The sequence below is a fragment of the Prionailurus bengalensis genome, chromosome A1 (assembly GCF_016509475.1).
Source record: "Prionailurus bengalensis isolate Pbe53 chromosome A1, Fcat_Pben_1.1_paternal_pri, whole genome shotgun sequence".
In the NCBI taxonomy this organism is placed as follows: domain Eukaryota; kingdom Metazoa; phylum Chordata; class Mammalia; order Carnivora; family Felidae; genus Prionailurus; species Prionailurus bengalensis.
The window spans coordinates 141064406-141088726 of record NC_057343.1 but is presented as its reverse complement, the minus strand read 5'-3'; the positions used below and the strand labels follow the sequence as shown (position 1 = coordinate 141088726).

The 24321-nt window shown below is 42.2% G+C and overlaps 1 protein-coding gene across 1 annotated transcript in view; it reads right to left on the bottom strand.

The window, feature by feature from the left end:
• The window catches only part of SV2C (synaptic vesicle glycoprotein 2C), a 234426-nt gene that overhangs the window by 154103 nt on the left and 56002 nt on the right, over positions 1-24321 (bottom strand). The window contains exon 2 of the mRNA XM_043592336.1: positions 20277-20955. Within this exon, the coding sequence (XP_043448271.1) occupies positions 20277-20856 (580 nt within the window). The 5' untranslated portion in view covers positions 20857-20955. The remainder of the gene's footprint in view (positions 1-20276; positions 20956-24321) is intronic.

Here is a 24321-nt window from a genome sequence, read left to right as displayed (position 1 = left end):
TCTTTCGCTGACTTATTTCGCTTAGCATAATACACACTAGCTCCATCCACATCAGTGCAAATGGCAAGGTTACATTATTCTTTTATAGCTGAGTAATATTCAGCCATATATATATAGTATATATAGTATATATATATTATAGTGTGTGTATGTATACTATATATATATAGTGTATATATATATGTATATATATATACCACCTCTTCTTTATCCATTCATCAGTTGATGGACATTTGGGCTCTTTCCATAATTTGGCTATTATAGATAATGCTGCTATAAACATCAGGGTGCATGTGTCTCTTCAAATTAGTATTTTTGTATCCTTTGGGTAAATACAGGAATCCTACTTCTTGGCATATACCCCAAAGAACTGAAATCAGTATTTCTAAGAGATATCTGCACTCTGACATTCACTGCAGCATTATTTACAGTGGCAAAGCCATAGAATAATCTAAATGTCCACTGATAGATGAATGGATTCTTAACATGTGGTATAAATGAAATTTCATTCAGCTTTAATAAAGAAGACAGTCATGTCATTTGCTACAGCATGGATGAACTTGAAAGACATTATGCTAAATCAGACACAAAAAATCAAATACTATCTGACCCCACTATTTCATGAACCTAAAATTGCCAGAGAAGGGTGAGAATCAGAGAGTAGAACAGTGGATCCTAGCAGCTGTAGACAGGGAAACAAAGAGGTGTCAATCAAAGGGTACAAAATTTCAGTTACACAAGAGGAGTAAATCCTAGAGCTCTACTGCAAGGCATGGTGCATACACTTAACAACATTGTAATGCATATTTAAAAGCTTGTTAAGACAGAGGTTGACAATGACAGGGGATGTATTTATTAGTACTGTTCTGGTACAAGGATTTTAATACACTGTCTCCAATCCTCCCTGCTACTCTATAGGTGATGTTTGTAATTACAACTGGCTGTAAGCTGTTGGGAATAGAGAATGAGAGGCTCTGGAAAAGTGGTGATCACAGTTAAAATCCACAAGATAAAGATACTGTTTATTTTCTTTTTCTAGATTAGCTTACTGAAGCTCAAAATCATACAACTTGCCCCAAATCATACAACTCCCACATGAGAGATTTAGGATTTAAGACCAGCTTTGCCTTGAAGCCTGTGTCTATCCTGTGCTTCTTTGCTTCTTTCCTGCATATCCTAATGGGAATATAGAAGTGGACAATGGAAGCCACAGGCCAGAAGTCATCAGAAAATGCCTGATGCTGCCTGTATTAAATCATTCCAGCCCTGTTTTCACAAAGCACTAGCCATTCTTTCTTTTGAATCTCCCTGTTACAGCATCTGCAACAATTAGGTGCACTCATCTGCCATGTGTCTGTCTCCCTCTCTGGCCTGTAAGCACTCAAGAGCAGGAAGCATGTCTTTATGACTCCAGGATCCAGTCTGGGACCCGGGTAGGGAAGTCACTAACTGTTTGCTGGATGATTATGCAAAGGAAGGCAATGTGATCACAACACATACACAGACACCAAAGCCCCAAGGGCTAAGTCTTGGGAAGACCCTGTAGGGAGAGGAGAGAAGAATGTAGAATGAGTATGGAGAACTGAGACTCCAGGAGGAACCAAAGGCAGAGGCATTTTCAGGGAGGAGGGGGTGGCTAACATTTTATTAGGTTCTGCCTCCAGATTCAATTCATGTGATGTGAGGAGGCTTAGGGAAAGCGGCTATTCCTGGGAACGCCTTTCAGGCTCCAAGCTGGGGGAAGTGCTGGCGTCTCTACCAAACATGAACCGCTTAGGACAGGAACAGCTCAGGATGCCCAGAGGTGAGAGGTAGCACCTTCCTCACACTGGGAAGAACCTGGCAATCCCCTGGAGTTCCTCGTCTCCCTTGGCTTTACAGCAGTCTACCCAGGATACATATCCATGTCAGAACTATAAGAAGGTATTTGTCCCTGAGGAGGCAAGCAGCATCTCTGGGGGAACAACCCATCCCTTTTGACTCTGAGAAAATATGATCAAGGCTCCTACTCACCATGTGATGTACAGTAGGAGTCTGGAGGAGACACCATCACTCTACAAATGTAGTGTGCCCAGTGTGGGGAGGGAGGTGGGGGCCAGGAGGCTTCCTTACTGATCCAGCAGAAACCCAGGGGGCAAAGTTGTACTGTATGGTCATAGAGGGAACCTCTGATGGAGCCGGCTCACACCAAGGGAATGAATGGTCATCTTGGAGCTGTCTTTTCCCTGGGGAGTTATACCATTTATCATTCCTATTGACTACTTAAATATGAACATTTCAACAAAGTTTACTTTATTGTTAAATCCAGAAGTACTGGTAACTGAGATGGTTTTCAATTTGGAAAAATAAATAAAATGAGATAGCAGCAGCTAACCCACTTCTCTCCTGGTTTGCCAATTTATCTCCTCTATATATTCTGGATGTGATTACTGGCACATAATGACGCAGAAGTACTAGATAACGGCTACAAATGTGCAATTTACCCTTGCAGAAGAGGATTAATAATTTTTCAGCTGCTCCAATCTATGGTATAATTATGTTACTGGAAGTACTATCCAAAACAAATATGCCACAGTACCTTGTAACCAATTTTTAAATACTGACTTGTTTTCCTTCCTTTAAAAATATACATTAAAACTCAATTTAGTAGTTGATCTGACATTTGCCCTTTCCACTCTCTGGAACAGATTTCTCATCGCCGCAGGCAATGTCGTTTTCTCTGCCATGCACCCCATCCTCCAAAGCACTCTCAGTTATGGCCACCTCTTCCCTCCTGAAACCTTGCTGCTCTTGGCCTCCAGGCAGCTGAGACTTTTCCTACCTTTCACCATATATTTATGACTTTTCTCCTCCCACACCTAAGCATTCACTGAAGATCTGTTGTTAGCCCCCCTTTCTTCCTCAGGCTCTCCTCTCTCTGTGGGTTCTGCATCTCTATTCAAAGATCTCTCCGAAGTCCATCTCTGGGGGCTAGTTTCCCTGTGAAGTCTCAGGACAAATGCCCTCCTGGACAGTTTCTCCTGAGCAGCCTGGTTGGCACCTCAAACTCAACAAAAACTCAGTGGGGACCACTTACCAGGCTCTGTGCTCCAGGCTGAGGGTAGTCTGTGAATAAGACACTCCATTCTTGCGCTTACAGTAACTAAATTCATCTTCTCTCCTACACAAGGGTCCCCCCACTTCCCCACCAATCCCAGAAGTCCCGTCTATATTTTACACACTCCTACCCAACACAACACCAGGGCATGAGTCCTTAGTGTCTCTGGTATGTTCCTCTCCTGTGCTCCCATAGTTAGTGGGTTGTGAGGGTCCAGCTATTCACTGGAAAAACCCTGTCCTCTAACAGTCCCTCTGCATCACCCACATCAGGCCCTTGGCATCTACTGGCTGGAACACTCTATGCAAATGAATCTTAACTGATCCCGTTGACTCCTCTCCGACCCGTTCCAGACACAGCAGTCTCCCAAAGGAGACTTCTCACCCCATCACGTCTCTGCTCACACCTCCACCGATCCCCACCCGCACCAGAATAAACTCATTTAGTCTCCATGAACAGGCAGTTCCCCACCCACCTTTCCAAGTGCTCCCTTGTATGTGTGTTCCGCTTCAACAAAGCGGAACCACAATCTACTCACAACACTCAATCCACGGGTTTCCTGCCTTAGTGCCTTTGGTCAGTGTGTTTGCTCTCCCAAACACTCTCTCCTTTCTGCACCCCGTCTCTGCAAATCCTAATTCTACCTGCAGTGGAAAACCTGGTCAAATACTACAGTCTCCTGAAATCTTTTTTTTTAAAACCAGGCTTCCCTCAAACAGAATCAATCTTCAGTCCTCTGGCCCCCATACCGTTTTGACAGGAAATGTCTTGGGCACAGAGTTTTGTCTGCTTGACCTCTGTACTTGTCACAAAATAGCGCAAGTACCTTAAACCAACTCAATAAAAATTTGAGGAGTGAATGCGTGGAGGACCCCCTGCTGGTGACCTTCTGTGTGAGAACTGCTGAATTTTGAAAGGTAACATTCCACAAAGTGATCTCTGATCCCTTTCTATTAGTTAGAAAACTAAGTAGTGGCTGGGTGGCTCAGTCAGTTAAGCCACGGACTCTTGATTTCAGCTCAGGTCATGATCCCACAGTTCGCGGATTCAAGCCCCACATCACGTTCTGTGCCAACAGTGCAGAGCCTGCTTGGGAATCTCTCTCTCTTCCTCTCTCTCTCTGCCCCTCTCCTGCTTTCATTCTCTTTCTCTCTCTCTCAAAATAAATAAACTTAAAAAGAAATAAGTAGGTAACTAAACAGACGTAGAACACTGAGAAGCCATCCACTTCTCACAAGTATAATCTGCCTCCTTTTGGATGTGTGTGTTCACATCCAAATCGATTCCCACCGCAGGACTTTCCTTCGTTCCCTGAGCAGTCTGGTTACCTTTTACCAGTTTCTAATCAGTTCTTTTGACACAGTACTTTTAATATTTCTGATTTAACTAGATTCTTCAGAGAAAACTAAGCCAACACTCAGAAAAGTCATTTAATTTCATGTTACATAGGAGGGGGAAAAAGCCTGAAGGATTCACATTATAGTTTTATCACCATGCCTCTGGCACTGAGAAACTACTGCCACAAAGCAAAGTCACACTGTGCTGGGACCATTCTGGGATGCGTGGCCATAAATGTGGTTAGAGACCGCGATGTCCCCCGCGGTGTAGAAGAAAGACAGTGTAAAGAAGTCAATACCCATTTCAGCGGAGAAAACAACACATACGCACCCCTCAGCTGTCAATAAGAGATTTACTTCTTTTTTTTTTTTTAATTTTTTTTTCAACGTTTTTTATTTATTTTTGGGACAGAGAGAGACAGAGCATGAACGGGGGAGGGGCAGAGAGAGAGAGAGGGAGACACAGAGTCGGAAACAGGCTCCAGGCTCTGAGCCATCAGCCCAGAGCCTGATGCGGGGCTCGAACTCACGGACCGCGAGATCGTGACCTGGCTGAAGTCGGACGCTTTAACCGACTGCACCACCCAGGCGCCCAAGAGATTTACTTCTTGAAAAGAAAACCTTTCCTCAAAAATGGCACATAAGGCTACCTTGTAACATGTGTTGCTGTACATTGGTAAATAAGGAAAACACTTCTAGTTACAGGATCACATGCTCCATTGTTTAAAATTATAACATCACGTATAACCTTCATTATCACAACTGTTGGGGATGCTGCTGCTTCTTGGCTGGGGGTGGGGGGGGGGAACTACGACAGTGCTACTCACAGTGGGGTTCATAACCACCAGCTTCAGCCTCACTGGGATCCCAGCTCATTTTAGCAGGAAGAATCCCAGGCCCAACCCGGGTCTGCTATATCAAAGCCTACATCTTTAGGCTGAGAAGCAGTGGTGGAGAACAGTGTTTCTGGAACCTCCCTCTAAACAAGAATCATTTGGGATGCTTATAAAACATATATACAGTTCCCAGGCGCATCCCCTAGCAATGATTCACGAAGTCTGAGATGGGATGTGATTGCGATTGAGATAGTGAAATTAATGACTGATTGGATGCCTCATTTACAGAAGTCAAAGAACAAACTAATCCCTCCATCCCATGCCGTTATCTCCACTACCAGGAGGGTTGCCAGATTTAGCAAATAAAAACACATGATGCCCAGTTAAATTTGAATTTCAGGTAAACAAATATTTTAAGCATATCGCAAATGTTGCTTGGCATATACTTATATTAAAATATTATTTCCTTAGGGAAGGAAAAAAAAAAGAGGTTAGAGTGGGAGAGAGCCAAAACATAAGAGACTGTTAAAAACTGAAAACAAACTGAGGGTTGATGGGGGGGTGGGAGGGAGGGGAGGGTGGGTGATGGGTATTGAGGAGGGCACCTTTTGGGATGAGCACTGGGTGTTGTTTGGAAACCAATTTGACAATAAATTTCATATATTAAAAAAAAAATAAAGGGGCGCCTGGGTGGCGCAGTCAATTAAGCGTCCGACTTCAGCCAGGTCACGATCTCGCGGTCTGTGAGTTCGAGCCCCGCATCAGGCTCTGGGCTGATGGCTCGGAGCCTGGAGCCTGTTTCCGATTCTGTGTCTCCCTCTCTCTCTTCCCCTCCCCCGTTCATGCTCTGTCTCTGTCTGTCCCAAAAATAAATTAAAAAAAAGTTGAAAAAAAAATAAATAAAAATAAAAATAAAATATTATTTCCTTGTTATTTATCTGAAATTCAAATCTACCTGGGCACCCTGTATTTTATCTGGCAACTCTATACCCTGATTTTGGAATATCTAGGGGAGGGGAATGAGTGGCAGAAAAAATGGGAAAAATAGATCTGGCCCAGCTTATGAACAGCTTTGAATACCATACTCAGGAGTTTAAAGCAATCTGTATACTAACAAGCAAACATTTTGATCAGGGATGTGATGTGACCTGCATCCTTCACCCACTTCCCCCAGGAATGATCTGAAAAGCAATGGGAAGAGTCTTGCTGTGACAAGACCCTTTAGGATGGAAACACAGAGATTGAAGAGGTCATAGTCATGGCCAGTGACCACATCACAAAGAATAGGAAAGTTAAAATTTCAAAACCTTAAGTTTATTTTGTATTAACTCTAAATTCTTCAAGCAATTATTTAAACCCTGCCCTGACTCATAAAAAATAATTTAAGCCAGCTACTTGACTTTTCACCACAATAACTTGTGCACAGCCTAGCCCTAGCTTGATTTACAGAGAGCTATTTGCAACTGGGAACAAAAGGAGATACAATAATACACCAAAAGCCAAACTTCCAATGTCCTTCTAATGCCTACTTTGCCAAAACCTTCAACTTGGTTTCTGGACATCCCATGTATCCGTTATAAAGCCCCCACTTATAAAGTCAAGCAATTACTCAGCAACTCTCAGTTCCTTCACGTAGTCTATTTACTCTTATTTAGCAGATAATTTTTAACAATCTTAGTTATCAAGTTTCCTAATCCACAGCACAGAAGCATCAGGGGATGAGTGACAGACAGTTAAGGGGCAGCAGTGACAGGATGGTAGAAAGGGGTGAAGAAAAACCAAAGTATTACATAAAGAATAAAAATGGGGGGCGCCTGAGTGGCGCAGTCGGTTAAGCGTCCGACTTCAGCCAGGTCACGATCTCGCGGTCCTGCAGTTCGAGCCCCGCGTCAGGCTCTGGGCTGATGGCTCAGAGCCTGGAGCCTGTTTCTGATTCTGTGTCTCCCTCTCTCTCTGCCCCTCCCCTGTTCATGCTCTGTCTCTCTCTGTCCCAAAAATAAATAAACGTTGAAAAAAAAAATTTTTTTTTAAAAGAATAAAAATGGATGCCCTGAACTATCAGGACACATTTAAATTATATAAGATAAATTTAGAAATAATATAAAACACTTTTGATTTCCATTTAAGAAATAGGCTTAAACAGGGGCAACTGGGTGGCTCAGTTGGTTGAGTGTCTGACTTTGGCTCAGGTCATGATCTTGCAGTTCGTGGGTTTGAGCCCCACATCGGGCTTTGTGCTGACAACTCAGAGCCTGGAGCCTGTTTCAGGTTCTGTCTCCCTCTCTCTGCCCCTCCCCCACTCATGCTCTGTCTCTCTTTCTCTCTGTCAAAAATAAATCAACATTAAAAAATTTTTTTTTCTAAATAAAAAAGAAATAGGCTTAAACAAGAAGAGGCTTCGACTCTTAATAAGGTAAACTTTATTTACTTAAAATAAATATCTCACTTTTCAAACAAGTTACATAGTAAAGTCATACATTTTAATCTAATGATTACCTTGACTCCAAGTTTACTAGAAAATTGCCTACAGAATATTCTAGGTTATATTATTTGTTCCCCTCTGATTTTCAAGTAGCATACTTGGTCCACACCCAAATCCCTCCCTTCACTCTCAAATATTCCCCAAGAATATATAAATGTTTTTATTTATTTTTGAGAGAGAGAGGCAGAGTGTGAGCAGGGCAGGAATGGAGAGAGAGGGAGACACAGAATCTGAAGCAGGCTCTGAGCTGTCAGCACAGAGCCTGACACGGGGCTCAAACCTATGAACCGCGAGATCATGACCTAAGCCAAAGTCGGACGCTTAACCTACTGAGCCACCCAGGTGCCCCTAGAATATTCTTACAGGAGAGGCCATTATGGCAAACTCCATGACCAGAATTAGTCTGGATTCCCTCAGGAAGAAAGGTACCTATAGGAATAGCTGCTATTGACAAAGAACGGGAGTCACATCAGGACTCCAATTTCTGTGACAGTGCAGGAAACAGGGCAGGAGATGCTGCTCTGCTAATACATTTGTATCTGTCCAGGACTCACTGCCAGCCCAGCATCTCCCCAAACACAGGGGACAGTGAACTCCAGCCATCTGTGCTATGAGCACCCAACCACCTCCAAAACGACTTCTTTCTAATTGTTTTTTTTTCTTTTTGAATTGTGTTAAATTTATAGAACATAAAATTTGCCAGCTTAACTATTTTAAGCATACAATTCAGTGCCATCAACTACATTCACAATGTTGTGCAACCATCACGACCATCTTTTCCCAAAGTTTTTCATCGTTCCAAACAGAAACTCGAACTTCTGAGCAGTAACTCCTCATTCCCTCTCTCTCCCAGCCCCTGGTAATTCTAATCTACTGTCTGTCTTGGTGAATTTGTCTATTCTAGATAATTCATATAAGTGCATTCATACAACCATTTGTCCTTTTGTGTCTGGCTTATTTCACTCAGCATAATGTTTTCAGGACTCGTCCATGTTGTAGCTTCTATCAAAGCTTTATCTTCTTTCTTTAAAATGTTTCTCTTTTGGTTTACCTTCTATTTCTTTTCTCCCGCTTGATTCTACGTTTTGTTTCTTCATATTATTATTTAAAATTTTTTTTTAATGTTTATTTATTTTTGAGAGAGGGTGCGCGAGCAGGGCAGGGGCAGAGAGAGGGAGACAAAGAATCCGAAGCAGGCTCCAGGCTCTGAGCTGTCAGCACAGAGCCCGATGAGGAGCTCGAACCCACGAACTGTGAGATCATGACCTGAGCTGAAGTCACATGCTCAACCGACTGAGCCACCCAGGTACCCATTTCTCATTATTTAATTCCATCCTTCTTTCCAACTTTGAGCATTGCTAACCACTAACCGGCTTCCTCCTGTCCATCCATTTCCTTCCTTAACTTGACAAAGTTGGAGACGCTGACTCCACCTCAGGGTGTTATCTTCCTTACACTTCAGCTCATTACTAGTCAGGAAGCACAGTCCCCGAGGGAGGGCATCCTTGCTTTCCACACTGCTGGAACACACTGTGTTTTCATGTACCAGCTGAATCCCTAGGAGAAAGGGTGTGTGTGTGTGTGTGTGTGTGTGTGTGTGTGCGCGCGCAGCATGTGGTCGAACTATCTTTGCTATGCTGTCATGAATGAGCCTACAGAAGTATGGCAAGATATAATATGGTCTCAGAGTGTTGGGAGGAAAGCTCAAACATAAGGTCACAGAGGTAAACTGGATTCTTGATTCTGGAGGTAAAAGCAGTGTCCCCAAACTCCCCCCAAATATGCCCCAGTCCTTACTCTCCCCCTCCTGACAGTGGTACTACCCATGGGTAGATTTGATTTTTACTTAGTCATTGGGAAGGGTAAAGAGACTCCTGCATCCTAAAATAATACCTGGGGGCAAAAACTTGGCCTCTCACCATAGGTTCCCTCCTTTCTGATAGGCACATTGTCGATATTAACTGGGTGTCTATGCTACCTGGCATCAGTCTCTTTGCAGAAAAGGGCACACACATTTCATTCTCACTTAGGTTCATGCAAATCCCTCTCAAGGACTAAGCTATTCTTGGCAATGAATTTACTCAACCAACTCTTTCTCTTTAAACATCACGAATACCTAAATTTAAATACCAAAAGACTTCAAGAATGTAACCTATTTTGTATATTGATCTGTGGTAATTCAAATGCTACAAAACTATTCCCAAATGTTTGCTTCTCTGCAGAACAACAGCAATCATATTCTCTTAGAAGAAAGCCACGTTCCAGCACTTACTTGAAAGCACCTTATGAATATCCTGTATTAAGTAGACCTGTGCCCAACTTTCTCAGCTTCTTTTCCTGACTTCACAAAGGGCATAGCAAATGTTAAGCAGGCCCCTTAACTTCCCCTCTAAGAGCTTGTTCCATGCTATGCCCCTGAACAGAACTCTTCTCCCAGGCACAAACCAAGGGTGCTGGGCAGATGCAAGCTATATCCTGGCAGCACTGAGGCAATCTGCCCTACAAAAGTGCCAGGTGGTGTGGCTCCATCCTGCTCTCTGTAGCTCTTCCTGGGGTGTTAGGGAAGAAGACACTCTTCCTTCCCTCCCACCCCAACTTTCTCTGATGCTGCTTGGCTGACCTGATGGTGCAGATGGATGCCGACTGCTCCTTCCATCAAGCCCCAGGCTGGCCACAGTGCAGGCTGGTAGGTCTTACGCTTGGTTGAGAACTCCCTTGTCAGTGACATAACTAATAGAGTCCTTTGTCTTAAAGCAGGGCCTTTCTTTCTTTCTTTTGTTTTAATATGGTAATTATATTGATGTCAGTTATTAAGGACAGTGGTGCCAAGATACTACCACCTTTTCGTCACTAGCCAGGTGCCTTGGTGCAGTTTACAACCTGCAAAACTGTGTATAGCAGCCCTACAATGTCAAGTGGTTAAGGTGGATTTTCAGCAGTTTCTCAGCTGTCAGCTTCTCTGTTTCCTGGCTTTGTCATGAGAGTGAAAAAATAAACTTAATGGCAGAAATAAACAATATTCCAATATTTAGAAATATTTGCCCGTTTCTAATAGGTATAGGAAGATTGCATTTTTAATGTAGGAAAATACACATGACAAAATTTATCATCTTTTGCATTTAGAGATAAGAGAGATAAGAGAGATGTGAAAATAATTTAAAGATCATTATATTCTATTTTTAAGCAAATTCCTTACGTTAGAAATTTTTAGTTGGAAAAACTCATTGTGTCCTCATCATTTTATATTTCATTAGAGATCTCAGTTTTGAAATTGAAGGTAAGAACTATACCCAAGGACCTCTTTTTCTGTCACAATCTTAAAAAGGCCAATAAGAAATTTCTAAGTGTAAGGTAAGAATGTCAGTTTGCAAATATGTGGGTTGGGAATACTTGCTTCAGTCATTTATTAGAATAACTCTTCAAGATGAATGTAATTAAACCATTTCCTACTCCCTGAAGCATTTTGCAGAACCTTAGTTCCTATACAAGCTCTTGTTACGTGAGAATATTGAGAGATTAGATTTCCCATGAAAAGGGGTGATTTCATCTTCCTGGTTGGAATTCAAACCTACAAGCCCAAATTATTTGAATTTGGCTTGATACAGTTATTAGATGATTAACATTTCAAACTGCCTTATTTAAACCAACATGCAATTAACAAAGTCTCTAAACTAACAACAGATCAGCAAGTTCTCCAGTGACTTCAGGGAGAGTCCCAGATTGAATCAGAATAATGTAATGTAGTGTAATGTACTGTATTGTAATGTAATGTAATGTAATGTAATGTAATGTAATGTAATATGTACCACCACTGGAATCAGAATCCTCATCCAGAAGTGTTCTAGGATGCAGGGATATAGGGATTCAGGATGCAAGGATCAGACTTTAGGTTCAAAGCTATATTGTAGGAAAACCCCCAACGAGCCTCCAGGTGACAGAAAGGCAGCCCTTTACTATCACACTCTCAAAGTCTCAGAATGCTGCTTATCGGCAAGATTCTGGAATGTGGCATGGGGTTTCTGTTCACTCCTATCCTGTGAAAATGTATCACAGACTTCCTGGATGGAGGAATTGTTTCAGGCTACATAGGCCAAATCCACTAGGAGGTTAGAATGAATGACCAGAGGAAATAAGACCCAAGGATATAATGGCAACAAATTATTGAGTCTTCTTTTCCAATTTGGCAATAATGAATCCAAATAAGATTTTGCTAGTGTTGGTGAACAGGATGTTCTCTAGAAGCCAATAACTTTTTAATTCCAATTAGAATCACTGTGACAGCTGAGAGGCTAAACAGAAGCAGAGGGCATACACACACACACACACATACACACACACACAATGGAGATCAAACCTCCCTTCAAGATACCAAGGCAGATGTCAATAACAAAGGGATTGGGCAGGGTATATAGTTGCTGATCCTGAAATCTGCAGCCTACACTTTTAGGGTACAAAGCCACTCATCTTAAAATTGAGAACACATTTACAGAAGTAGAAAAAAACAGTCCTAAAATTCATATGAAACCACAAAACACCCTTAATAGCCAAAGATTTCCTCAGAAAGAAGAACAAAACAGGAGGCATCACACCGCCTGATTTCAAGATATACTATGCAGCTACAGTCATCAAAACAGTATAGTACTGGCATAAAAACAGACAAATAGACCAATGGAACAGAATCAAGAGCCCAGAAGTAAACTCAAGCATAGACAGTAACTAATATTTGACAAAAGAGCCAAGAATACTCAATGGAAAAAAGTGCTTTAATAAACAGTGCTGGGATAATTGGATTGTATTTAATTACATGTAAATACATGTAAGAGAATGAAACCGGACCCATATCTTAAAGCACTCACAGAAATGAACTCAAAATGGATTAAAGACTTAATCCATTATGATCATGATACTGCAACTCTCCTGGGATTATATCTGAAGGAAATAAAAACTCCAACTCAGAAAGACACCTGCACCACCATGTTCATAGCAGCACCATTGCAATAGGCAAGACATGGAAACAACCTAAATGTCTATTGATGGGTGAATGGATAAAGAAAGTATGGTGTGTACGCACGCGCACACACACACACACACACACAGTGGAATATTTTTCAGCCATTAAAAAAACAAAACAAGGAAAGTCAACCATTTGCAACATCATGGATGGACCTTGAAGGCATTATATTCAGTGAAATAAGTCAGATGGAGAAAGACAAACAAACACTGTATGATCCCACTTATATGCAGAACAATAACAACAACAACAAACACCCAAAAACCTAAAAAAAAAAAATCATAGAAAAAAGAGATCAGACTTGTGGTTATCAGAGGCAGTTTTGAGTGGGGGGAGAGGAGGGATAAATGGAGGAAGATGGTCAAAAGGTATAAGCCTCCAGTTATAAGTAAGTACTAGTATAATCTATAACATGATGCCTATAGCTAATACTGGAGTATGATACACAGTTGACCCTTCAACAACAAAGGTTTGAACTACATGGGTCCATTTATACATGGATTTTTTTAATGTAAATATAGTACAATAAGTGTATTTATTCTTTGTTATGATTTCCTTTTTTCTAGGTTATTTTATTATAAGAATATAATATATAATGCATGTCACGGACACACTATGTGTTAATAAGACTGTTTATGTGAATCAGTAAGGCTTCCTACTGAGAACAGGCTATCAGTAGTTAAGTTTTGGGGGAGTGAAAGTTACACTGGGGTTTTCACCCGTGCAGAGGGTCACAACGCCTGTAACCCCTAAGTGGTTCAAGAATCAAGTACGTTGGAAAGTTGCTAAGAGAGTTTGGTACAATTCCCCTGGGGGAAAAAAAAGAAAGAAAAAGGGAGTTCGTAATCCTAAGAGTTCTCGTGATAAGGAAACAATTTTTTTCCTTTTTTTCTCTCTTATTTTTTTATTGCATTTATGAGAAGATGGACATTAGCTGAACCTAGTATGGCAATCATTTCACAATATACATAAACCATCATGCTGTACATCTTAAAGTTACACAGCGATATACACCAGTTATTCCTCAAACTGAGAAAGATATACAGTGTATACCCAGATGCCCAATGATCAAAACTTGGAATAAAGCTAAGACTGCATCATTTTGGTATCAGCTCAGATATACTGGTCTACCTGGCAGCACTGGGAACAGGTAATACACACACTGCATGAAACGACTGGTTCGACACACACTGAGCCAGTTACTGTATTCTGCCTGCAATCTAGTGGCAACAAGCAGTCAACAGGAGGAAAGAAAAAGATATCTCAGAAACTTGAAGCTTGTTTTATTTTGTTTTTTAAACACGGACAGCTAAAGATAAGGAGCTAGAAATCCCAAAAGAATATGTCTTCTTTTGGTAATACCTAAAAGAATAAGGGAGCATATGGAGAGATGCACAGAAATTAGGGATAGTTCAGGTCATATCCATCCAGCCCAGCCTTCAAGGAAACCACCATTTCTATAAGTGGCAAATGAAGTAGCAAGGGAGAGAGAGACAGAGAGAGAACTCGGTATGTTCCAAGAAATTCTACCACCTAGGTAGAAACTACGGAAAGAACAGTTAAAAGACACGCTTAAGGTCTACTAGCGATTTTGTTTTATTTACCATTGTATCTCTAGAGTCTAAAACCATGCCAGTCACATAGTCAGTGCTCAACAAATTTTTGTTGAATGAGCATCATAGTTGTCAAGAGAAGGTATACGAATTCCAAACACTCTGACTTGATAGGCAAGTACTGAATAGTCTCCAAACTGACATGTCCAAAAATGAAAAAAAGTCAAGTAAAATTCCATTCATATGTACCAATACATTCTTGATGCTTTGATGTTCATGGTCCACCTCTGTTTTTGCCCAACATGCCACTCAACCAGCTAATGCTATAGAGGTTCTAAAGGCAAATTAGTCTGTGCTACAATAGGGTATTACTCTGGGACACCCAGGTGGGCCTTCCAGGGTGCTGGCTACTTCCACCCAGTCCTGGTCTGGACCTGGTTCCCACGTGTTCCCAAACTAGATGTGTCAGCACACCCTGAACACATCCATCTCTCAGAAGCAGACTCCCAGGAGTGAAGCTCACCAAGACAGACGGAAAAATCAGAACGCCAATTGGTTAATTTAAATGAAACACAGAATTTCCACAAAGACTGGCATCCTCTGGCAGGCGCATTCCTGATGGGCAAGCTCTAAAGCAAGCTGAATTTGAAATCTTTAAAGGGCTTTGGAGCGTGGAATTAGAGCGAGAGGTCTTTGCTACAGGATTCATGTCTTTACAGACCCCAGGCCTCAGGCAGCCTTCCTTACAATAGTGATACATGTGGCCCCCAAACCACATCGGTTAAGATTTTTAGGTCAGGGCACCGCAACCCTGACCAGCAACCAGAAGGGCACTGACAACACCTGCATCTATGACTTTCCCTCCTGTTGGTCCTCTACTACTGATGAATGCCCACTCAAAATAACACATTCTTACTTTCGATATGTCCATATCCTCAGTGAGGTCTCAAAGTGTTAAGGATCGCAGGGACTGTCATCTCAAATATTTGTTGAGATTCCGTTAGGTACTAGGCACTGATGTGGGCGGTGGGGAAACAATAGTTCACAACCCTGACAAAAACCCCTGGTCCCATGGGGCTCATGTCCCCTTTATTTTTGAGGAAAGCGTATTTCTCATTTGTGACTGTTGCCCTTATGTACTGTGTATAAATAAAGACAACAACAACAACAACCAGGGCGTATCCTCTATTAGGGCTTAGGAAAGGGAGAAAAAGATGTAATGTCAATAGGTGATTACACTGTTGGAATCCATGAACAAAAAGTGAATTTTTAGATCTGCCCTCCCCTCCTTGAGATACCGGAGTGGTATATTTCTGCCAACAATTGAGAATACTGTATTCTCCTAGAAGTAACCCCAGTCCAGAGGCCTTTAAATGAGAATGTTGGAGAACTGGAAAGGCAGATGGGATGAGGAGCTGGGATGGGTGGCAGTCTGGCTCTCCCAACAGGCAGCGATGCATCAGGAAAGTCAGGTACACTCCCAAGTCCCCCCCTTCGTTTTTAAGGTGACAGGGTCTGCCTAAAACACTAAGACACCAGCAGCTGGGAAATACCATGATCTCCCTTGATAATAGGAACCAATCCTTATTCGCAGTCTCCCTTACAGGGCCCTGGGCCATGCCCCCCACACAAAAGCTACTGCACAAATAGTGCTTTATCAAACACAGAACCTATTGTAACACCAGAGGGGCAGCTGAAGTCGCAGAAAAGATGTATAAATTTCTGTTGGGATGCCTGGGTGGCTCAGTCGGTTAAGCGTCCAACTTCGGCTCAGGTCATGATCTCACAGTTTGTGGGTTTGAACCCTGCCTGGGGCTCTGTGCTGAAAGCTCAGAGCCTGGAGCCCGCTTCGGATCCTGTGTCTCCCTCTCTCTCTTAGCCCCTCCCCCACTTGTGCTCTGTCTCTCTTTCTCTCAAAACGAAACAAAACAAGACAAACCTTAAAAAAAAAAATGTGTTGTTCTTTAGCTATTAAACCCTTTATTCACGAGCTTTGCTCGCTGTTTTCGTCTTAATGGTCTTTTGCACTGCCGGTAACTTCTTTTTTTTTTTTTTTTTTCAACGTTTATTTATTTTTGGGACAGAGAGAGACAGAGCATGAACGGGGGAGGGGCAGAGAGAGAGGGAGACACAGAATCGGAAACAGGCTCCAGGCTCTGAGCCATCAGCCCAGAGCCCGACGCGGGGCTCGAACTCACGGACCGCGAGATCGTGACCTGGCTGAAGTCGGACGCTTAACCGACTGCGCCACCCAGGCGCCCCGCCGGTAACTTCTTAAATGCCAGAACTGAGAGACTGTTTGGAATCCTTCCTGCAGGACCCTGCAGCCACCAGGGCGCCTGCATGGCTCAGTCGGTTAAGTGTCCGACTCTTGCTTTTGGCTCAGGTCTTGATCTCACAGAGATCATGGAGTCCCACGTTGTGCTCCGCTGCGCTCACAGCACCAGGCCTGCTTGGGATTCTCTTTCTCCTTCTCTGCCCCTCCCCTGCTCTTGTGCGCGTATGCGCTCTCTCTCCATCTCTCAAAAAAAAAAAAAAAAAAAGACTGCAGCACCTGAGGGTGACAGATCTCTTCCTTTTCCCAGCGACATCCAGGCCTCCCCGCTCTCCTGGTTGCTCCTCTTCCGCCATCCTCCTCATCAGCGGCCCCATAATAGAGCATTCTGCGGGAAACCACTGTCCCCCTGGTTGAGGTCACCGGCAGTGTCACCTTAAATGAGATTGCTCACAAACCAACTGTGCTTCAGTCCAAAAGGACAGTGGCTCACTGGACTCCTGGGACGCTCCCCAGGAACTCAAAGTGAGAAGTCTAAAACAAACTCTTCATCCTTCTGCCTCAGGTTCAAACCTGTACTCCGCATTACTTTATTTGATGAATCACCTTCTTTTCATCAACTGTCCACTTGTTCCGCCATCTGAATTCATCGAGGACCAATCCTTGCTGACCCTCCCTCTGGAACAGCTCTCAAATCCTGGCTTTTTCCCCCACTGTCTCGGTCAGGTCGCGACACCTTACGTGGTCTCTCAGCCTCAAGTCTATTTTTGCTTCTCTTCCAGCTGTTGATATTTGTTTCTTCGTGCTAGCAACATGCAGACATTTGTGATTTCTCCACACTAGACTATAACTTCCTTGGATACAGAAACCTCGTCCTTATTTGTCCTATTATCCCCAGTGGTAACACTATGCTTTGCACATAATAAATGCTCAATAATAGACTTTGGCAATGGAGCATGGATTATCTTAAATAAGACTGCACCTTATTTCCCCAAAGAACAGCTCATTAGATAATTAAATATTTACTCTTTTTCCCAGCCCAATTAACAATGTTATATATACACACAGGCCATACACATAGACACCTGCACACACAGTCACTATCTTTAAGTCAACCTTCTAGCAAACATCAAGAGAGGCTCTATCTCCCAAATAAATGAGACATAAATTGGTTCATATTTTTTGTTCCTGGTCTTCCTTGAGAGAATGACACAATGCTTACTGCCAAATGAGAAATTACTTTGCAAATCTATATCCCTCAAATACCACCAACCATGGGTCATGCGTCTTTCTCGCATTGTGATCCCATGGCTGTGACTTAGTGTGGTAATTATATTACAAAGCTATTATTCGATGGAATGAAAATGGCAAAACAATTTAAATGCTTGTCTAAAAAAACTCCATTAGAATGCAATTATAAGTGAAATTACAGTGGCAAAATAATTGAAATGCAAGTCTGGAAGGTATAGTTATGAAACCATTAAAATGCTTCTGTTGGGGACTCACAATGTTGAGTGAAACCATACGCTCTTGGGGACACAGTTTTAATTCACTAAAGCAGTCACACTTATGGAAAGAGGAAAATATCACTGCTCCAATTGTTCCACAGCATTATCTGAACTTCTGAATGTCACCTAGGGGTGTGTAACATCAGCAGTGTTTAAAGGTGTATGGAATAAACTGATAAGAGAACCAGGTGTCATACTGTGTTTCCATTCAGCACCAAGAAGATAAAGGCAAGCTTAGTTTAGAGTTTTCTGAAATGTTTCCAATATAAAAGCTAGGATTATAACGTGAAATGCTTTTTATCCTAAAATGAAGCTTGCAATTATTAAATATGTGTGCAGTTGTATTCCTAAGTATCTATCTCCTTAAAATGTTCTGCTGATGCACTCCTTTTGCAACATCTTGATAAATATTTTGATTCCCAGCCTTATAGTAGATATAGCTGCTCACCAAAAGAAACACACACACACACACACACACACACACACACACACACACACAAAGGCAAAATACAGTGCTGGATACATACGAGGTACACTGAAATGATCAATGTGACAAACGACTAAGGACCCTCCTCAAAATTACGTTCTGTATTTTGATGGCTGAACACAGAGATGAGTCTACCAGCAAAAACAGGCAAAATACGTCCCACCCCCACCCTCTCTCCCTCACAGTCCGCTTCCAAGGATCTATCTCTTTCAGCTAAGTCAATAAAAAAATAGATGCTAGGACGGGGTCATATAAAGAAACAAGTGTTAAAGGCATGAGATGTAAATCTTTTTCTCATGATTTTCTCTCTTTCACTGTCACAGAGCAGGTTAGAAAATGGCATTTAATCGCATTTTTTTCACACAGAAAACTTCACAGCATCAATGATTATAACATTACTCAACAAAATTACTCAGTTTCCACAAAAAGACTTGCAGACTTTTGTTTATCAAACTTTAGTTTTAAAAAGTCCCTTGAAAATATGGATGCCAAGTACTCTTACTCTCACAGACTCTGAGACACATATAGATTTCATATGCACATAAACATGTTGTCTGGGGTATGCTTAGCAAAAGGGGTTTGAAAGTCCTCCTACCTTAATCTACTGAATGCTTGACGTGGACTTAAATTGTTGGGGCTATGTGGCTGTGTGCATGTTTCTTGGCCTTATTTTCCCTTCCACAAGGGAGGGTTCCTTTGAACCTCAAGGTCATGGTAACTTCTGCTATCTAGATATTTGATAGAGAAGTTGTATTATTTTTACACATATAATTTAGATATTAATATGATTTGAAATAGATTTTAAAAAAATTTTTTAGTTCATTTATTTATTTTGAGAGAGAGAGTGTACATGTGAGTGAGCACAAGCAGGGGAGGAACAGAGACAGAAGGGGCAGAGAGAATCCCAAGCAGGCTCCACACTAGCAGTGCAGAGCCTCATGTGGGGCTTGAACTCACGAACTGTGAGATTATGACCTGAGCTGAGATCAAGAGTTGGACGCTTAACTGACTGAGCCACCAAGTTGCCTGATTTGAAATAGATTTTTAAAGCATATGAGGAAGTTCTTCCAGTTTAGGCACAAAGGTACAAGCTTTGAAAAAGAAAAAGTCATCTAGAGAAAATTCTATGAATAAAACTAACTGAAAAAACAAACAAGCAAACTTACACATAGATTAAAGGGGAAAAAAAATCAGCGGGGTCCCAAAAGTATTTAAATCATAGTATTATACATAAAATTTGAAATTCAGAATTTTAAATCACATTTGTCAGAGTTATGTAGAATTAACCTCTATATTTAGAAAAGTACCAAATATGTTTTCATATAGTAGTCTTATTAACTTCCAAGGACATATCTTTAGAAGTTAATAAAGGAGAAACCAATAAAACATTTATAATAATATAAAACATACTGCTCTTAATTTGAAATGCATAAACATATAAGTTGGATTGATGGATGGATAGATGAAAGAGAAAATACGGTAAATGTTAACTATAGGATCTAGGTAGTGGATATATACAGGCATCATTGTACAATATTTTTGATTCTTTTGCATGTTTAAAGCTGTTCCTAATAATGTAGTGGTGAGGGGGGAAGCAGTGCTCTGGATGAAAAGTAAGTATTCTATTTGTTAACGGTGCTCTACAAATAAGCCAGTTTCAGAATCTGTGTCACAGGCATGATGCACTCACCTAGCCATCCGGATCCTGAATTTGGAATGCACAGGTCTGTTTCAGCGCTGGGCAACACGAAGCCAACAACAAACACCTCCACACCATCCGCCATAAGGGCCATGCCCAGCACAAAGAAAAGGGCCCACTGGAAACGGCCGTGACCACACTCTTGGATTATCAGCTCATACTGCTGGGCTAGTTCTTCCTCATCAGCTTTCCTCTCTGACTCCAGCTCCTGGCGGTCCTTGTGCACATCGCCCTTAGGCTGCCCCACTGACACAATGCTGTCCTTCCCTTGGTTCATACTGGGGATGCCCTGATACTCCCCTTCATAGATTTCATCATCTTCATCGTGGCCCTCGGTAGCTTCACTGGAGCCTTCATCATCATTGGCTTCCCCATTATAGGTCTCTCCAGGTGGGTAATAGTCATCATCCTCTTCTTCATCTTGGAACCGACTATAGGACCGCTGGGTGTATTCATCCTGGGCCCGGTCCACTGCCTGGTTCACCTTCTTTACAGTTTGTTTCTTCACCTCCCGGGCAATGTCCTTGGCGCCCTTCATCAGTGAAGTCCTATCCTTGTAACAGTCTTCCATCTTATCTCAACTGATGGCAAATGCGAAGATGAGAAGCTTTCAGACTCTGATCAGTGGGTCAGCCCTGACGGCATCATCCACTTTGGCTTCAAAACAGAACTGCAAAAGAAGAAAAGCCACACAAGATACTTAGTATTCCTTTCTTGTCTTTTTCACCATCTATCCCTTGGTCTCTGGTCTCTTTTCACTGTCCCCCTCAGACTAAGACACAGAATTAGCTTTGCATGGAATGCACAGGAATTCCCTGAGGATAAAACAGGACATCTGGAACTTCGAAAAGTACATGCAACACATTTGGATTGAGAAAAATAGTATTGCTCACAGACATATACACACACTGCAAAGTCAAAACCAGGATATGAGAAGAATCCTGTCTGAACTTATTTCCTAGTAATAAAAAAAAAAGCAGGCAAGCAGCCCCATATACAATGCTATTGAGTCATATATATATTTGTAAAATGCATTTTCCCTCTCCTTTCATTGTACTTCCTTCCAATAAATAACCAAGACTCACGCAGTGCCCCCAAACTGCAATTGAGTATTTGCCCTAGTATAACGGTCATGTCGGTAGGAAATGGGTAGAGTTCACCAAATGATTTCACAGATGCCTTTGATAAACATTGAATTAGAACAACAGGCTTGTCTAGTTGGGGTCTGTCCTTTCAGAAGTCACCCCCAGGCCAGCAGTGACAGGTAAGCCACATGCAATGTCCCGTCACAACCCCACCTTATAAGTACTCCAGGCTTTGTCTCTATGTCCTTCATCTCTGGACACACACACACACCCCTCATCCTACTGTTATTCCAGTTGACTGCTGTCCTGGATACCTGTCATGGGTCTCCCATGGACCACTGTTTGGTTTTCCATATCACTGAGACAAAAGGCTTGGCTTACATTTGGGCTGAACCCATGGTAATAGATGGTTCACTTGTCCACTGAGCTGTCTCCTCTGGTGGCCCACAGTTGTACATAGAGGATATAATGGTGAGAAAGTCATTCCCCCTATCATTAAATCCCCAAGCCCTACTCTGTGGCAGTGTTGCAAAGCATGAGTTATGCAATACTAATTTCTAACTCCTCTTTGTACCTAGTGTAAGATACTTGGTGAATGGCTTACAAACATACACTTAAACTGCTCATTCAGACATCACAAACAAACGCAGTAATAAAGACAAAAAGATGTTTGTTTATAAATGGACTCTGCATCATTACCACCGAATAACTGTAAATGCCCGCGAGGCAAACAGAAGCCTGGTTCTGCACAGCCCTGTGTTTTGGAAGACAGTAAAATGAAATTAAAATAAACATATGATTATAAGGTTTTTGCCAAATGTCGTAATGGAGGGTTTTTCTGTTTATTCTCCTTTTCCTTTCTCTCTTTCTGTTTTATTTTTTTTTTTCTTTTGGAGGGCTGACAGTAAGGGGAAGCAAGAGATGGGAGGATCCATGAAGAGAGTAAGAAAAGATGGGAAGGCAGTTGGAAGAGGTTGAGGCTGGAGGCTCAGAGACTCAAGAAGGAGGCAGGAAAGAAGAGAGAAGGAGAAGGCAATGTTGGGGACAGAGAGATACTTCCTACTTTAAAAATTAAAAGTAAAGGGGCACCTGGGTGGCTCAGTCAGCTAAGCGGCTAACTTCGGCTCAGGCCATGATCTCACAGTTCATGAGCTCAAGCCCGTGTTGGGCTCTGTGCTGACGGCTCAGAGCTTGAAGCCTTCTTCAGATTCTGTGTCTCCCTGTCTCTCTGACCCTCCCCCACTCATACTCTCTCACTCTCTCTCTCCCGAAAATGAACATTAAAATTTTTTTAAAAAATTAAAAGCAGGGGCGCCTGGGTGGCGCAGTCGGTTAAGCGTCCGACTTCAGCCAGGTCACGATCTCGCGGTCCGGGAGTTCGAGCCCCGTGTCGGGCTCTGGGCTGATGGCTCGGAGCCTGGAGCCTGTTTCCGATTCTGTGTCTCCCTCTCTCTCTGCCCCTCCCCCGTTCATGCTCTGTCTCTCTCTGTCCCAAAAATAAATAAACGTTGAAAAAAAATTTTTTTTTTTTAAATTAAAAGCAAAATTAAGACAGTTCACCCAGTAAATAAAGCCAACTGCTCTACTATCCATAGACTGATGATCATATCAGACACTGCACACGAGCTGCTTCCCCTGCATGACCAGTAGAGGCACCGGACACACTGGTACGTGAGGAACAATGTGCTGAGGGGGAAGCAGAGCCTGGGCCATGGGGGTACCACCATGGGAGCAGCCATGCTTCTTAGTAACCGAGAGCTTCTACAATGGCTCTTTTAAAGAAATGCTACATAAGCTGACCGGATTTGGCGTTTCTGCTTTTGTTCCGAGCCACAAATGTTCTTACCACATGCTTTAAGGACCCCCAAAAAGGTCTTTGTGTGGGGGCCACCCCCCTCTAGAAGAGGAAACACACATGGGGTCTTGAATGGCATGGTTATGACTGCAAAGTCGACAATTCTAACCCTGTATGTAATCTAATCATATGCACAATGAGGAAAAAAAAGAAAAACTTTGCAATCAAACATTATAGGTTTGAAAAAAAATGCTGCATGTAAAAGTCTTAGTTTTCATTCTGGGGCAAATAAAGGAATGTGTATATATAAGGGCTCTTTTTTGACCCAAGGTTCCTCAATCAAGGCTCCAGTTGATTTTCAGATTCTTGACAGAAGAGACTGGGTCTTGTGGTTTGCAGTCTCACTAAAACAAAGATTTTTCAGCGTTTTCGCACATGTAAGGGAAGGCACGAATACTTAAAAATATGTTTAAAATCAGATGTCTGTAGATGTTGTCATTGGGGGACACTGGGTGAAAGGCATGGGGGTCTGTATTATCTCTAACAACATGTGAATCGACAATGATCCCACCATAAAATGTCAAACAAGAGAACAAGTCTGTACCGCCTTTATGAAGCAATCTTCATATTGCTGGCAGGCAGATTATTCAGGGGCAGAGTGGCCTGTGGCCATTCCTCTCTCTGGTAAATGGAAAATGCAAAAAGCCTGGCTCACTGCAGACTCCACCAGGAAAATGGCATATTGGTACCTGTGCTGGAAGGTTCTCAAAGTGTGGCCCGCACACCAGTTATAGCCTATGAGGAGGTCCACGGGCAGCTGCATATTGCATCATCGATGTCTGCAAATGATACGCCTCTGTTTAGGGTGAATCACTGAGTCAGACCACATAATATGCTCCAGACATCGTTTTAATAAAAACTGATTTGATTTAGAGCATACTCTATGCCAGGCATTATGCTAAGAACTTTATATATGTTCTTTTATTCTTTTATTTAATCCTTATTTCAATCCTCCAAAATAGATCTTGCAGTCTCCATTTTACAGGTGAGAAGATTAAGGATGAGATTATATAAGTAGCCCAAGATCACAAAGCTTGTCAGAAGAGACACTGGGACTCCAGCCCAGATGAACCTGACCCCAGAGGCTTGCCCCTCA